Raw genomic sequence first — 15,675 nt, forward strand, 5'->3', positions numbered from 1 at the left:
AATGCAGAACTTTAGAAAACCACGCTGACATACAAGGCTGGGTGATGACTGTATACTGATTAATAAATTGTGGTATAAATTTTGTAGAAATTACCCATTTTATTACAGACTTAAAAGTTATACCTCAGTTTTATTTTATCAGTATCTATATAGAGAAACATTATTATGTAAACCTCAATAACAGAACAGAACCCTGAAACAGAGTACGTTTCAGGTTAGACCAAATGACATGGTAAATACAATGTTCAAGGAGAAGTGCACCAATGAACTACTTACCTGATATTCCTGGTGTCCAGAGGGACAGTCCGCGCTTCCCTTTTCCCCGGGCCATTGAAGTAGAGGGACTTGCCATCGTTAAGCGTCCCACAGCCCGTTCCAACCTGGCCTCCGGTTATCTTGTACCACAGAGAACTGAGCTTCCCCTCAAACCTATCGTACATCTCACTGTGATTAGGCACATTAGACACACAGGTTCCATGTGCGGCTTCCGAGAAAAGAAATACATGGGAGAGAGGTTTCGTTGAAATCCTTTCATGTTGTAAGGAGCATTCAAGCGCATGGGCCAAGGAAACATTTGCACAGGTGTTAGGAGAAAGAAACCAAATGGAGATTTGTATCTCACAATCATATGACTGAAATGCAGCCATCACTACCATCCTCAGAAATACTATTCTGCCTCTATAATTGTTTATTTTTTAATAGGGAGACATTGGGAACCACACATTTCCATGGCTCTTGCTACTCAAAGGATTTGTACAAACTGAGAAATAGATTTTGTCCACAATAAAGTTAGCTTCTCTGTTGCCCTTCTAGAAGAGGATCAATCCCAGATTTTAGACAACCACCCGGAAGCCACAGGTGACAGTGCTCTCCGCGGAAGGCCCCTGCAACAGCACGCTTGCCCCTGGTTACACTTCAGAAGGGCAGGGCACTGAAAAGCTAAGGAGAATCTGTTTAAAGTTGTCTCCAAGAAAAATTCTAAGAAAAGTATTGATGCTTATAATATTTTCTCTTTAATTTTATCTTTAATCTCAGCTCCCTTTTTATTTTTGCTTATAACAACATTCAACGGTGACTGTGGTCAGAAAATGCTATTCTTGTAAAGTTCTCATTGGTAGTCTTAGATTTATCATTTCATAAGCTGATTGTTACTTTAAATGTATAGAATTACATTTCTTATAAAAAACGATGTAAAAAGCACAGGGAGTCCTCGCAGCCAAGTGACTAAGAGCTTGGGCCTGGGTTTTAGAAAATGACTACAAGGTTTTGAAGCCTAGCTCTAGTAATCCTACCTGTGTAACCTTGTCAGATTACTAAGTCTCTCTGTGCCTCAGTTTCCTTAAACGTACACAGGAACAATAACAATATTATGGGACGGGTTTACTGTTAGAATGAAATGAGATAAAAACAAAAGGCACTTACTATAGTGCCTAGCATGAATTAGGAACTCAAACAATGTTAATTGTTATTGTTATTACTAATAAAAATTTGTGTTGGCTTTGGCTGGATAGCTCAGTTAGTTAGAACATCATCCTAATATGCCAAGGTTGCAGGTTCAATCTCAGGTCAGGGCACATACAAGAAGCAACCAATGAATGCATAAATAAGTGGAACATCAGATCAATCTCTGCATGTGTGTGTGTCTCTCGCTCCCCATCTCTCTAGAATCAATAAAAAAGTTTGTGTTACATTTTTCTTCCTTAGGCAGCTCAAAACTACACAATATTTTAGCATCTCATGTGCTTGGGTTGCAAATTCTTACAATTAGGACTTAAGGAAGAATAAATTTAGAATATATTTCCTTGGAAGAAGTAACATGAAATAGAGTAACTAGAGATACATAGTTTACAAGCAGACACCTGTCTGAGGCCTTACCGGTGTACCCCAGGTCGCAGAAACACACCCCTGACACGCAGTCCCCGTGGCCACTGCAGTAACTGGGACAAGGCTCAGATATGTACACTCCATCCAAACCAAAGGGAGGCACGTTCTTCTGTGAGCTGCTCTCCTGGATCCAGCGGAATCTGATCTTACTGTTGGGAAAAACAACATGTGTTCTTGTACCAATGTCTCATTGCTAAGCACTGAACTCTACAACAGTTAAAATAATTCAAGAAAAATTAAATATATATTTGAAAGTATGCTTGATTGGACACAGCCTTCATAAGGTGTCCCTCTCAGATTTTTTCTCAAACCTTCTTGATTTCTTCTTTAGCATAAATATTTCAATATCAGGTACCGGAGACTTTTGATGTCCAGGAACATAGTATAGGTTTTTACTTGTAGATTGTAAGAGGCTCCCTGGAAATTGTTGAAACCATCAAATGAAAGCTCTTTGCTAGAACACATAAGGGACTCTGGCTATTTGCCACTGGCATGATTCTGATAGTGAAGAATAAAGTTTGTACTGACAGCTCAGTTCCCACCTGTTGCCTTCCTCTTCACTTTTCATCTGCAAATCTCCAAGGCGTTCATTCTATGAACTCTTAGCAACCAGCTGGGCTGCCAGTGAACACTGGTAACTGCCAATGAACAAAGGAGGGACCTGGTCCCTGTGCTTCAAAACCCTGGGACACCAGTGGGCTGGGCTGCTGTCCAGTCCTCCCCCCACAATAACAGTCTCGAGGTCGCCAAACTAAGACTTGTTCCAGTTGCTTTCCAATCTTTTCAATCCTTTCAACACATCTCTTTTCTTTTTAAATACTTGGAAACCTACACGCATCTTTAATTTCATACCAGGAAAATACATTTTCTTCCTTAGTTCTATTGCTATAAAAAAGGAAAGATGGATTAGGCTATCTAGATTTCAATTAATTTTGCTGCCAATATTTATAGACTTTGGAGTGAATCAGTAAAAAAAGGTAAAGAATCTTAGAGATCAATAAAGATTGCTAAGGATAACTGTAGACAAAGATGTTTCCTTCTCCCCTCTTTTATTATGAACATAATATGTCAGTATCAGAACACATTTCTTTCTGCTTCTTCTAATAGCTTTGCTAATTTGGCAACACTGAACTATAGCAATGTGTGTTTTTTTTTTATTGTTTTAAGTTAACTACTTTAGGCAAATTTGCAAAATGTAACCAATAATGCTGTTTACTAGGAGTAAGAGAGTTCAGAGGTTACTCATCTATTAACAGAAAGTCTTAACACACATTCTTCAGTGAACATTTATTTTCTTTGAAGCTAATTAAAAATATATAGGTCTTATTTTCAATGGTAAAAGACAATTGAACTAAATATTAGAAAAACAAAGCAAAAAATAAGAGAAAGAAGAAAGGAAAAGAAAAAAGGAAATACAGTTGCAGAATCATGGACCTTGGAAAAATTCCTCCCATTGGGGTTGCAATGTTATTTAGACTGTGAAGAGATTTTTCCTCTCAAAAGAAGTAAATGGAATTAATGAAGAGTAGCTTTTGAAAATTGCTCTTAAGGAAAATGTTAAGGGCTCTGTGTCCCTTCCAAAATATAGGCTGTGTATCTATAATAAAAGAAGAAAACATACCAATTCCCTGATATAAGTCCTATTTGAATAGAAGTCATACTTGTCTTTTCTTTTTATTTTTCTATAATAAAATCCAGAGACATATGGATCCATAGCTTCTACTCCATGGAAAGTAAGAAAAAAAAGAGGTAAGAACACCTTCTTTTCTCCACCCAAACTCTCCCACCTGGGCATCTCTGCTTCATGGAAGGGGCAACCTCAGACCAAGGCCCAGAGGCATTCAGAAGGTTGAAGAATCCTACCTTTGGGTAGAATTCTAGAAGCTTTGGTAATTTCATAGTGGACGAAGGGCACCTTGACATATTTGATTCTTGGAGTCCTGTAATCTATACTAATAAAAGAGTAAATATGCTAATTAGACTGGATCGACCGGACATCCGAATTCCTTCCGGACAAAGCCACAGTGGCAGGGGCTGAGGCAGAGGCATTTAGGGGCTATCAGGCTGGCAGAGGAGCAAGGCATTTAGGGGTGATCAGGCCGGCAGGGGAGGGAAGTTGGGGGTGATCAGGCCGGCAGGAGAGGGCAGTTAGGCGGTGATCAGGCAGGCAGGCAGAGGTGGTTAGGGGCGATTAGGCAAGGCAGGCAGGCAGGCGAGCGGTTAGGAGCCAGAAGTCCCAGATTGTGAGACTGATATCCGACTGCCGGTTTAGTCGGACATCTCGCAAGGGGTCCCAGATTGGAGAGGGTACAGGCCGGGCTGAGGGACATTCCCAGCCCCTGTGCATGAATTTCATGCACCAGGCCTCTAGTTCTCATTATAATAATAAAAAAAATCAGTCTAGTCTGGCCAGAGAGAAAGTGACACCCCTGTTGGTGGATCCTAAGGTTGCTACAGAACCAAGCAGCACAGTGTGCTGTTAGGTATTTGAGAGGGTGAGGGATCTCAGAAGCTCAGCATTAATGAAGGCATATTTAAATAAAACAAAATGACTAATCATTTTGTTAATAAGGGGAGTCCAGGACATGGTGAATCATAGCCGAGTGTCCTTGCTGGAAACCTATGTTCCAGAGTGAAAGGGCAAGAGCTGGTACCTTTTTTCCTTCTTTTAATCTTTGCTAGTTGGTTTTTTGTTGGAAGCACAAATCAAAGCAACAGAGGTTTCACTGATCATGATGTGGGCGAGCTTTGCTTCATTGCAATTTCTCCAAGTTGTGCCTGCTTCCTGATCCCTATTGCTATTCTGTTCTCCTCTCAGTAGCACAATCTTGGAATTGAGCACAAGTAATTTAGCAACCTCTGGGTTGCTGGAATAAAAGGAAGAACTAGTAAGTTTACTAAAAAATATAATCATAGAGAGATCATAAGAAGGGAGGAAATAAGTCAGCCAAAGATAAGCTAATAAGAATGTCTATATTCCACATAGTTTGCATTTTTATTTATTTAAATCTTTATTGTTGAAAGTATTACATATGTCTCCCTTTTTCCCCCATCAACCCCTTCTAACTTGCCCCCACCCCCCACCCCAGGCCTTCACTGCACTATTATCTGTGTTCCTGGGTTATGCATATATGCATACAAGGTCTTTGGTTGATCTCTGCCCCCCACCCCCTCTTCCCTCTGAGATTCAACAGTCTGTTCCATGCTTCTATGTCTCTGGATCTATTTTGTTCATCAGTTTATTTCGTTTATTAGATTCCACATATTAGTGAGATCATGTGACACTTGTCTTTCTCTGACTGGTGTATTTTGCTTAGCATATGGGAGGCGATATAGCTTTGAAATTATTAAGATCAGTAATGTATGTGTGCACATGTATGCATGTGCTAGTCGTGCCTTTTCAGAGAGACACAGTAGACTTCAGAACAATGAGTTCTTGCTAACAGAATGGAATTTATTTTGGAAATCATATTTTAAAAAGAGAGGTGTCTTGAAAGTAGATAATCACCTATTCCTCATTCAACATCCCTTCATTCAACCAGCATTTACCAAGTGCCTACAACATACCAGAGCCAGGGATATGATGGGAAGCAGACATCCTACCTGGTTCCTGCCTTCATATAGCCCACAGTTGAGTGAGGAGACAGACTTAATTAAACCCCTGTACAAAGAAATGTGAATGTGTAATTCTGATAACTATCACCAATAAGCAGGACACTGAGCTATGGGAGCATGTAACAGAGGCCTTTGACTTGAGAGTCAGGAAGATCTGGAAAGAACTGAAGGAAGTAATGATTGAGGAAAACACAGAATTTAATCTTATGCAGTTTTACTAGAAATAAACCATAGTGTGGTTTGACTACTTAAATTACTGAACAGCCCTAGCCAGTTTGGTTCAGTGGATAGAGCGTAGGTCTGCGACTGAACGGTCCCGTCAAGGGCACATGCCTGGGTTGAGGGCTCGATCCCCAGGAGAGGGTGTGCAGAAGGCAGCCAACCAATGATTCTCTCTCATCACTGATGTTTCTATCTCTCCCTCTCCTTCCTCTCTGAAGTCAATAAAAATATATTTTTTAAAAACTTACTGAACAAAACTTCCCCTTTGCATGTCTCAGATAAGGAAGAAATAAAAGAGGAGACTCTATCTTTGTGCCCTTCATCAATTACCTTTGTTTGGAGGATGCCTGAGTGACCAGGAGAACTGGTTTCTACAACACCCTCTTCCGCTACCACACTTCAGAGAAGGTTGTGTTTGCCTCTCAAACAAGGAAGGTTCCCAAGCACCTGCTTGTCCAGTGCAGAGGTGCACAGGTGGTGGAGGGGACATTCTGCTGATTACTAAGCAACTACTTCTAGCCCTCCCAGATATATAAACTTTTTTTTGCATTCTGCATGAGGAACCTACAGCAGGTTGCATGGCATACTGTATGGTTGGGGGTGTTGCTGAGAGTCAGGAGGGATGTACCGGCATACATTTACCACAGTCAATGTCTCTCCTCTGTAGGCAAGAACCAAGAGAATTCATACGAGTACAAACTGCTCCTTTTGAGAAAATTAGCTTAGAATTATTTGTGAAAGAGCAATGTTCTAGTAACTATTATAGGCATGTTGCTTTCTGACAAAATAGCTCCAAATTTTGACAATTTTCACACTTAGAATTCTCAGCTTCCCAACATTGTATTTGGAGATATCTAAGTTTAACATATTGCAGAAGGAACAACAACAGCTCATTTACTTGGGTTAAAGTAGAAACATATTTACTATTCTCTAGTAGAGAGCTCTTCATCAGAAATGCCATCAACCAATAAGCTGGATGGTATTCAAATTAACCAGGAAGTTGGATTCTAATGAACAATATTTCTTCTTCCAAAAGCTGAGGTCGAAGAAAATATTGATACATTGGTAGCCTCAAAATATTGGCTTGCTTTGTGATATTAAGGACAAGTTTCTCTTATTTCTCACATGTGGCTTTATCAGTTGGATTATTTCACCCAATGTCAAACAAACTACAGCTTCAGATTCCACTGTATATTATCTGGCTTTGGGGATTCAAACCAGATTTGTGTTTTGGCTTCTGATTCTGTTGACTACTTTTTAGTGATATCTTCCAGCACCCTCATATTCTACTCATTGCAGCAAAGATCCACCCTGCTCCCCCCCACAACCCATCGCCTGATGCTCCCCAACTTCGTAGAGTGCTGCACTATATATTTTGGAAGAGCTGTGGTTGGGCCACAGTTTCAGAAAAGCATGTAGACAGAAAGGCAGTGGTGGAGGTAAGGAGTACAAGGACTGCATGCCCAGCTTGAGATGGGCAGAAAGCAGGATGAGATGGCTATTTAGCTGCATGTTTTTATGGAAAAGGAAAGATGTCTTAAAGGGTGAAGCCTGGAGAGTAGAACCAACAGCTGGGAAGAACAACAGATTAAGGAACAGAACTGTCTTAATCAAGGAAACTTCCTTGTCCTGCACATTGTTCGTGAAAGAGGGAGATGCAGGTAACAAGTATCTTGCTGGCTTTCAGAATTCCTACAACCAGTGGCTACTATGTGCTTCCCATTCTTTACCTTTTTTTTTTTTTTTAGTGGGAGTGTCTATTGTGGTTATCTGGTCATTGTCTTTCCAATGTTGAATATAGGTGGGGTACATAATTTGTCTTTTTAGTTTGCAGGCCTATGGATCAAGAGGAGCCTTATACAGGTAGCCATGTCTATACCTTGACCTGATGTAGTGCCTGATACTGTGATGGAAAGTTTGTCTACTGAAGTTTATGGTGTAATTTTTTCAGGGATACACATCTAAGAGAACACAATCAGCTTACCTAGCTAGATGATACAGAGCAAAGTTGATGATCAGTTAGGTGGAAGATTCATAAACAGAATAGTTCTCAAGAACTTTATGAATAAGCCACTCCTATAGATAGCTAAGCTTTTATCATTATACCAGTCAGGATGAGGCAAGTTATGCTGTGGTAACAATCCCCAATCTCCGTGGCTTAACTCAACAAAAGCTTATTTCCTGATTATGCTATATGTCCAGTATACATTGTCTGCTTCTTGTAGACACCCAGGGACCCAAATTAATGTAAGCTTCATCTTAAAACATGCTTTCATGAAGCAGAGAACATGACAAAGTATACAATGGGCTCTTGAAGTCACATGCTTTATTTTACTCATATTTCATTAGACCATGTCAAACTTTAAAGAGTATGGGGATAGCACAATCTTACATATTTTAGGAATGAAGCAAGCTAAATATATTGCTGAATGGCACTAACGAGTATGCCAACCATATATTAAGCCACATCAGTAGTAAGCAGTGCAAATACACTTACTGTATTGTCTCAGCTCCATACAGAAATGCTTTGAATCACAATTTAATGTTATGTTCTAGGATTCCATTAAAAAGTGTCTACTTGAAGAATGTTCCTTTATCTTTCATAAAGTGATCGTTAAAAATACTGATCTCTATGTTACCTACTCTACCTGGCATAAACATACATATACATGCTATGTATCTATAATAATAAAAGCCTAAGCGACCATCGCAACCGAACAGACGACCGAATGGGCTGCGTGGGGTGACTAGGCTGGCAGGGGGGTTAGTGAGGGACAACCAAATGACTGAGCAGCAGGCTGCATGGGGCGACCAGGCCAGCAGGGGGGTTAGTGAGGGACAACCAAATGACTGAGCAGCAGGCTATGTGGGGCGACCAGGCCAGCAGGGGGGTTAGTGAGGGGCGACCAAATGACTGAGCAGCAGGCTGTGTGGGGCGACCAGGCAGGCAGGGGGTTAGTGAGGGGTGAACAAATGACTGAGCAGCAGGCTGCATGGGGTGACCAGGCTGGCAAGAGTGTTAGTGAGGGGTGACCAAACAACTGAACAGCAGGCTGCGTGAGGCGACCAGGCCCGCAGGGTGGCAGTTGAGGGTGACCAGGCCAGCAGGGGGGAGCAGTGAGGGGAGACCAGGCCCACGGGGGGGGGGGGGGAGTGAGAGGTGACCAGGCTGGTGGGGGGGCAGTTGGGGATGACCAGGCCAGCAGTGGGGGCAGTAAGGCGTGAGTAGGCCGGCAGGGGGGGGGGGCAGTTAGGGGTGACCAGGCTGGTGGGGGGGCAGTTGGGGGCAACCAGGCCGGCAGGGGGGAGCAGTAAGGGATGATCAGGTTGGCGAGGGGGGCAATTAGGGGTGACCAGGCGGCAGGGGGGGAAGTTGGGGGTGACCAGGCCAGCAGGGTAGACAGTTAGGGGTGATCAGGCAGGCAGGCAGGTGAGCAGTTAGGAGCCAGTGGTCCCAGATTGTGAGAGGGATGTCTGAATGCCGGTTTAGGCCCAATCCTCAGGATCAGGCCTAAACTGGCAGTCAGACATCCCCCGAGGGGCCCCGAATTGGAGAGGATGCAGGCTGGGCTGAGGGGACCCCCCCATGCACAAATTTTATGCACCAGGCCTCTAGTTTATTCTATAATACTAAATATAGAAAAAGTGTATCTTTTAAAAAATCAGAATGTATATGGTTCCTTTTTTTTTTAACCCAACAATGAGAACTAAATGATCCTATATTTTCCTCCTTTGTTGGAGCTGCCAGGAAACTAAGAGTTAAATTTATTGTCCTATTAATGAAACAAATTCATTTGAAGTGCTTGATCTATTTATCTCATTCCTCTGTTAACTGAATTTTAATCTTTTCCTCTATTGTTTTAATATTTATTGTAATAGTCATTTAAAGGGATCATTTATATTGCAAGATATTTCAAACTGTCTTTATAGGAAGGCATTAATTTATCAAAAATCTATATAAAGTGAAATCTGATATAATGTCTTATAATTTTTTTTAGCCTTTAATATCTTTTGTTCATGGCTGTACTGCCAGTGCTTAGAATAGTGGTCAATAAATATTTGTTGAACAGATGAATGAGTGAGTGAATTTGCTTCACAAGTGTAAATGTGTCACGTGTGCACACGTGCGTGCACACACACACAGACACACATCCCTACTTTAGGAATTTTGTTCCAGCATTCTTTTCCTCAAGAGTCATTACTTAAATAGATAAAGCTAGATTATATGAATTCTTTTAGGTTATTAAGATGCATGAAATAGAAACATTGAGATAAGTATATACTCCCAAGAAATAGCAGCTATGGCACATAATAAGAAAGGTCACTTTACCTGGATGCAAGGGACCTCGGAATAACAATGGTGATTCTTGTCCATTCTTCAAAGTCTCCAGTGTGATAAATGGTGGGGTCACTCAATTCTCGGGCGTTTCCTTCACATCCTTTGCCTGCAGAAGCTGGGTAACAGCCTTCTTTCACCAGAAACCAGGACATACCAGCATCATGAGAGTACTGAAGAAGAACTGGGGCAGCACTGCTGAAATGACTGGCACACCCTATGTTTAGCTATTGAAAGGAAAGGCAGAAGGATACAAAATTTTAGTTCCAAGTCACCATTTAACAAATTAGGTGCCACAGTTGCCAGGGCCCTTTCTACTGAGTTCGAATTAAATTGATAATAAGACCTGCAGCTCAGTTTTAACCAAGACCTTTCCATAGGTTCTGGAAATCTTTGTTTAGGCAAACAATAGGTGCTTTTTAGTAGGAAGTTGGACCAGTTGCCCACTTTGTGAATTTCCTGGGATTATAGGAGGAAAGAGAGAAGCACAGTATCGTGACGTTAAAACCTTGGACAAAAGCCAAGCTATGTTTTCTTCTCCTTTCCCAGATGGCACAAACAGAGGGAAGCAGAAGATGAAAAGCTGTCCTCTTCAGAACATGAAGGTTACCTGAAGAGAGGGCTGTCCTCTCTGCTTTAGTGGAAAAAACATCTTTATTCAATTTTCTTGCCAAAGCCCAGTAAGAAATCATTGTCAACTTAGATGAACGAGCGAGCTTAGTCACAGCATCAAATAAGCAAAAGAATCCAGAAATAAAATTAATATTGCTCTGTGCACTTAAGTAGAGGAATGTCATCATAGGATTAATAGCATCCAAAATGCAACCTAAATCCCAATGCTCTAACACACTACCTTTTTCTCGATTTTTTATCTTCTAATCCAAGCATGTCAAACTCGTGGCCCGTGGGCCACATGCCTCGTTTATTTGGCCTGTGGTAGCCTTTGAGTATGACATACTTGTTCTAATCTTTACTAAGAAGTATATATTTTGGTCATATAGTTGAAGTTATCACACTTCTAAAACTTTCCTCCTACTTTTTATTTAATGTATTATTTTATTATTATCTGCAGTTTTGCAAAAAATGTATCTTTTTTTTTCTTCAGTTGATTTGTTAATCACCAGATAAATTCTAGGAACAATATTACTAAGTCAAAATGTAGACACTCTTTAAATTTTCTATTTATATGTGTTCATTAAAAAAATGTATATATTTTTATTGATTTCAGAGAGGAAGAAAGAGGGAGATAGAAAGATGAATGATGAGAGAGAATCATTGATTGGCTGCCTCCTGCATGCCCCCCACTGGGGACTGAGCCTGCAACCTGGGCATGTGCCCTGACTGGGAATTGAACCGTGACTTCCTGTTTCATAGGTCGATGCTCAAGTACTGAGCCATGCTGGCTGGGCTATATGTGTTCATTTTTAACCAATTGGTTTCAAATAAGTCAATTTTACCACAACTCTGAATATTATTCCAGTTTAAGACAGTTCCTTTCCAAATTCAAAAAGTGTATACATTATTTTAAATAGTTTTAGTTTATAGTTTTGATAATCATAAATGTCAAACACTCTTTCTGATATTTATTTAATTACATGCTACCTTATATGAATGATCTATTCTTATCTTATTTCATTTGTTGCTGGGAGCCATCATAGAATTTTACTGTATAAGACTACAAATAAGACTAGTCAAATATTATAGAAAACATTTAAGTAGGGACTCAAAATATCACAATAATGACCAAAGAATAAAGGATGAAGGAAAGGTAGGGCCATAGACAAATAATACTGGGCCAGAGCTTGAGAAGTCAACCAGTTCATCATTGTCACTATGCAGTAGCTTGATCCAGTCTTTCAAGAGAAGATTCCAATAATCTCCTTAAGATGGTGGTAGAGTAAGTGAAAGGTACACTCACCTCCTCCCAGGACCAAATTGAAATCACAACTAAATTATAGAACAATCATCCTGACTAACCAACAGAAGACTAGCTGAAGAGAAGTGTTATAAACACGGATTTACAGAATAACCCACATAGAGACTGGTAGGAAGTGTGGAGATGTGAAAAAAGGCTGCGGCTGAGGTTCGGAGGGATATCTCAGCTGCAAAAGTTCACCCTGAGGAGTGTGGGGTCTCAACCCTATGCTGGGCTCCCCAGCCCAGAGCACCAGAGCCAGGAAGAGGTGCCCACATAATATCCAGCTGTGAAAATCAGCAGGGATTCTGTCCCTCAGGATGAGACAGGAGTCCACTAGAGACCTAAGTGCCCTCTTAAAGAGCCAACATACAAAATTTCATTCACAGTCACTCACCCTGGGCTCTGGCGAGGGAAGGTGGACCAGAATAGAATCGAGTGAGGATAGTCTGAGGTTTGTGGCTCTGGGGAGACAGCTAAAGAGACAGCTTCAAAAATCCCTGAGCTGAGTCATTCTTCCACACCACAGACACCATCTTTCTTGGGTTTAGCATTCCCCTCTTTATGGCACCAGCCTGAGGGAATGCAATAGCTCCCCCTTTCTGGACTCCCTCTCGCCCCACACTGCAGAGCTTACACCCTACTGAGGAGTCATCTGCCTTGGCCAGAGTGTAGAGGTTGGGGCAGATCCAGGGGATGTCAGTGACTGAGTTGTATGGCTTTGGGATGGGGGGGGGGCAGGCATTCCCCTACTTTCCTGTAACCTGATGGGTGCTTCCCCCCTCATAGCCAAATCTTGATCTGTTTGGCTTTACAAGGGGCTTAGTGTGTGATGTAAAGACAATTAGGATCAACTTTATCACCTCTGTGGTACATTTTCCAGACTTGTTAAAGTTTCCAAATTTCCAGTTTCATTAGCACTTTCATTATTTTAATATATTTGCACTTTCTGTTCCCTCTAATGGAATTCTTCCCCCTCCATTGTTCATCTAAGTCTCTGTATTTCCAGACATTTCCAATTTCAATTTCATCCATCCATCCATCCATCCATCTTTCCATCCATCCATCCACCCATCCACCCACACTTTTATTCAACTAACATTTTTGGAGCACTGGCCACATGTGCTATGCTAGGTACTCCCATAGATCACAGCCTGTTTCTACTACAATAGTCCTGGGACTGCTCACTTTTCTGGTTCACTTACTAGTTTCTGGGATCCTTGAGGGCTAGAGCCATATTTTTAACCTCCATATTTCTATCACCTAGTACCAGCACTGTGCATTTCTTTACAAATGACACAAAGTTTTCTTACAGATGCCAAATATGTTAGTTGTCAATCCCTGAATGACCCATATTACATATCTATTATTAACTAACGGCCACAAGTCAATAGTCTTCTGCTGGCGTGATCTGAGGATTGAGCTTTTTCTTAGGCATTATGCATTCTTATTGGTTGTTTAAATACTTGATACATTTAATGTTTTCTTTATGTAGATTTTATAAACTTCAAAATATCATCCTGCAGACTTCCACATCTTTACTATTCTCATTTTATGACATTAAATAAAAAAAGTGTCAGAGGAGAAACAGCATAGTATGCTGGCACTGTATTTGCTATTGCTGTTATTTTGTTATCACTTTAGAGAGTACCAACAAATTATTATAGAGTCATATACAGTTATTAATGGCTTTCCCATCATAGTTTAGCATCAAAATTTAAACAGAGAAGGATAACAGTTCACTAATCAACTTCCTTGTTTATAGACCAGTGGAAACTATATTTTAGAGCTGCCTATAAACATCTGATCTCTTTAATAATTCCATTTGTAAATTATTTAGCATCTGCATCCTGCTGTTATGTAAGGACCATGTAGTTGTGCTAGTTCATTAAAACTGCATTTCTTTCGACCCCAGAATTCACCAATGGGATTTTATCATAAACACAATGAAATTTTGATTAGGCTTCTGAGAAAAGAGCTTGTCAAAGTAAATACCTGCTATACATGTTGACATGTTATCCCAGTGCTGAAGAACAAGAAGCTTTTAAGAGGACAATGATAAAGTATAAGTTTACAGAATCAAAGGAAGACAAATTATTTGAAAATGCTATAGTAAAAGCATACAATAACTCATGAGTCCAAAAGTGCTAGTAAGTTGAAAGGGAGAACTTATCTATTACTATTCAGAAGCATGGGATTCAGTAAGTCACCATCAGATTGAAATCCTAAGAGTCAATTTTCTTTTTAGTTCTAGTAGAAGTCCACGAGCACTTAAAAAATACAATGACATAGCTACAACTTCCAGGGCTCATGAAAAAAATGATAAGCTGTTTTTTTATGGGGTGGAACTGAAAGGCTTGGCCATTTTAACCCTTTGCACTCGCTTGCTTTTTCTCAATTCCTGCTACCGATGCTAACCGTGTCGAGTCACACTCGACATCCGAGTGCAAAAGGTTAAGATTATTGAACTTCTGTTTGAGTCCCTTCTTTAATAGTATATGAAAACTCTGTGTTCTTTGTCAATTTCACATATAAATATGGAAGACGGAAGAGGTTTGTGCATAAGTACCTTGAACTGTAGCACGTATCCAGGTTTCAGAGTCAAATCTCTAGTTACTGCAAATCGATCCCCATCTGATTTTCCAAATACCATGGCTGATGGCGTGGCAGAGCAGAAAGTTTCATTTTTCAGCATTCCTTCGTTAGCCAACATCAACCATACACTCATTTGATTCATGGGGTAATCAAAAGCTGGCTTCTCATAAAAGTTCTAATACAAACAATACAAACAACACAGAAAGGCAATTTGACAACTGAAAACAAGAAAGGAATTTTCAGTTCATGACATGCAGAGCCATGCACCATTGGTATTTCTAGAAAATACAGCAGAATATCTAATTTAGCTAATTTCTTTTTGGCCGCAATGATTTTTTTCTTCTGATTATTTAACAACTGAAAATATTTTGTCACAGTGTATCTAATTTTATAAACACACTAATAATCATGCTTGATGACTTGGCCAGACTTCATAGTTCTTTGTTTGTTTGTTTGTTTTTTACTTCTAAATAATCTGGGAACTAGTGGTATAAAGAGGTAATAAAAATTAAGTGCAAATAAAAGAAATGAAGTGCAAACAGAGAAAACTTATATTACACGTTCAAGTATAAAGCACTAAGTTCTTTAATCTCATGCACTTTTATAATTGACTTCTTTTTGAAAAAATACCTGGGGTAAAGTTGGGTTGACAACTGGGATGATGTGCTTTTGCTTTTCTGACAGAATGATGATGTCATCGACTGCCCACTGGTCATAGTCCTCCCCTGAGAACACGGGCTGCCACCAGCGGAACCTGGTGCAAGGGGTCTTGGCAGCAGTTGGAAGCTCCAGGTAGATAAATCTGCATCAAAGCAAGTCACTTACGGTTAGAAAAGGAAGGCTGTATCTTTCTTAGCAGCTGTTAACATAACAAGAATAGCAATAAGAGAAAGTTTAGTTGTGTTTGATCTCTTGATATTTTCTGAAAAATTTCTAAGTTTAATAGATCTGACAAGAGGTTTGAAGTTGTAAGCAGATGTAGTCCTGGTCATGTGTATCCCATTTGGAATTGTAGATTTTGGAGGCAATATTTCAACTGTGTTCAATTCACTGAACAATGTCTTTTGAATACCATAATAATGGTCATAACCTTTTCAAGAAATAACTA

General features: G+C 40.2%; 1 protein-coding gene across 2 annotated transcripts in view; it reads right to left on the reverse strand.

The window, feature by feature from the left end:
* Positions 1-15,675, reverse strand: part of RELN (reelin) — a 455,662-nt gene that overhangs the window by 91,437 nt on the left and 348,550 nt on the right. For both annotated transcript variants that reach the window (XM_008149850.3, XM_008149843.3), the window contains exons 26-30: positions 15,198-15,369; positions 14,542-14,742; positions 10,052-10,284; positions 1,876-2,033; positions 277-484 (exon numbers count right to left, since the gene is read on the reverse strand). In XM_008149850.3, coding sequence (XP_008148072.2) covers positions 277-484; positions 1,876-2,033; positions 10,052-10,284; positions 14,542-14,742; positions 15,198-15,369 — 972 coding nt within the window. The remainder of the gene's footprint in view (positions 1-276; positions 485-1,875; positions 2,034-10,051; positions 10,285-14,541; positions 14,743-15,197; positions 15,370-15,675) is intronic.

The sequence above is a fragment of the Eptesicus fuscus genome, chromosome 14 (genome assembly GCF_027574615.1).
Source record: "Eptesicus fuscus isolate TK198812 chromosome 14, DD_ASM_mEF_20220401, whole genome shotgun sequence".
NCBI lineage: Eukaryota > Metazoa > Chordata > Mammalia > Chiroptera > Vespertilionidae > Eptesicus > Eptesicus fuscus.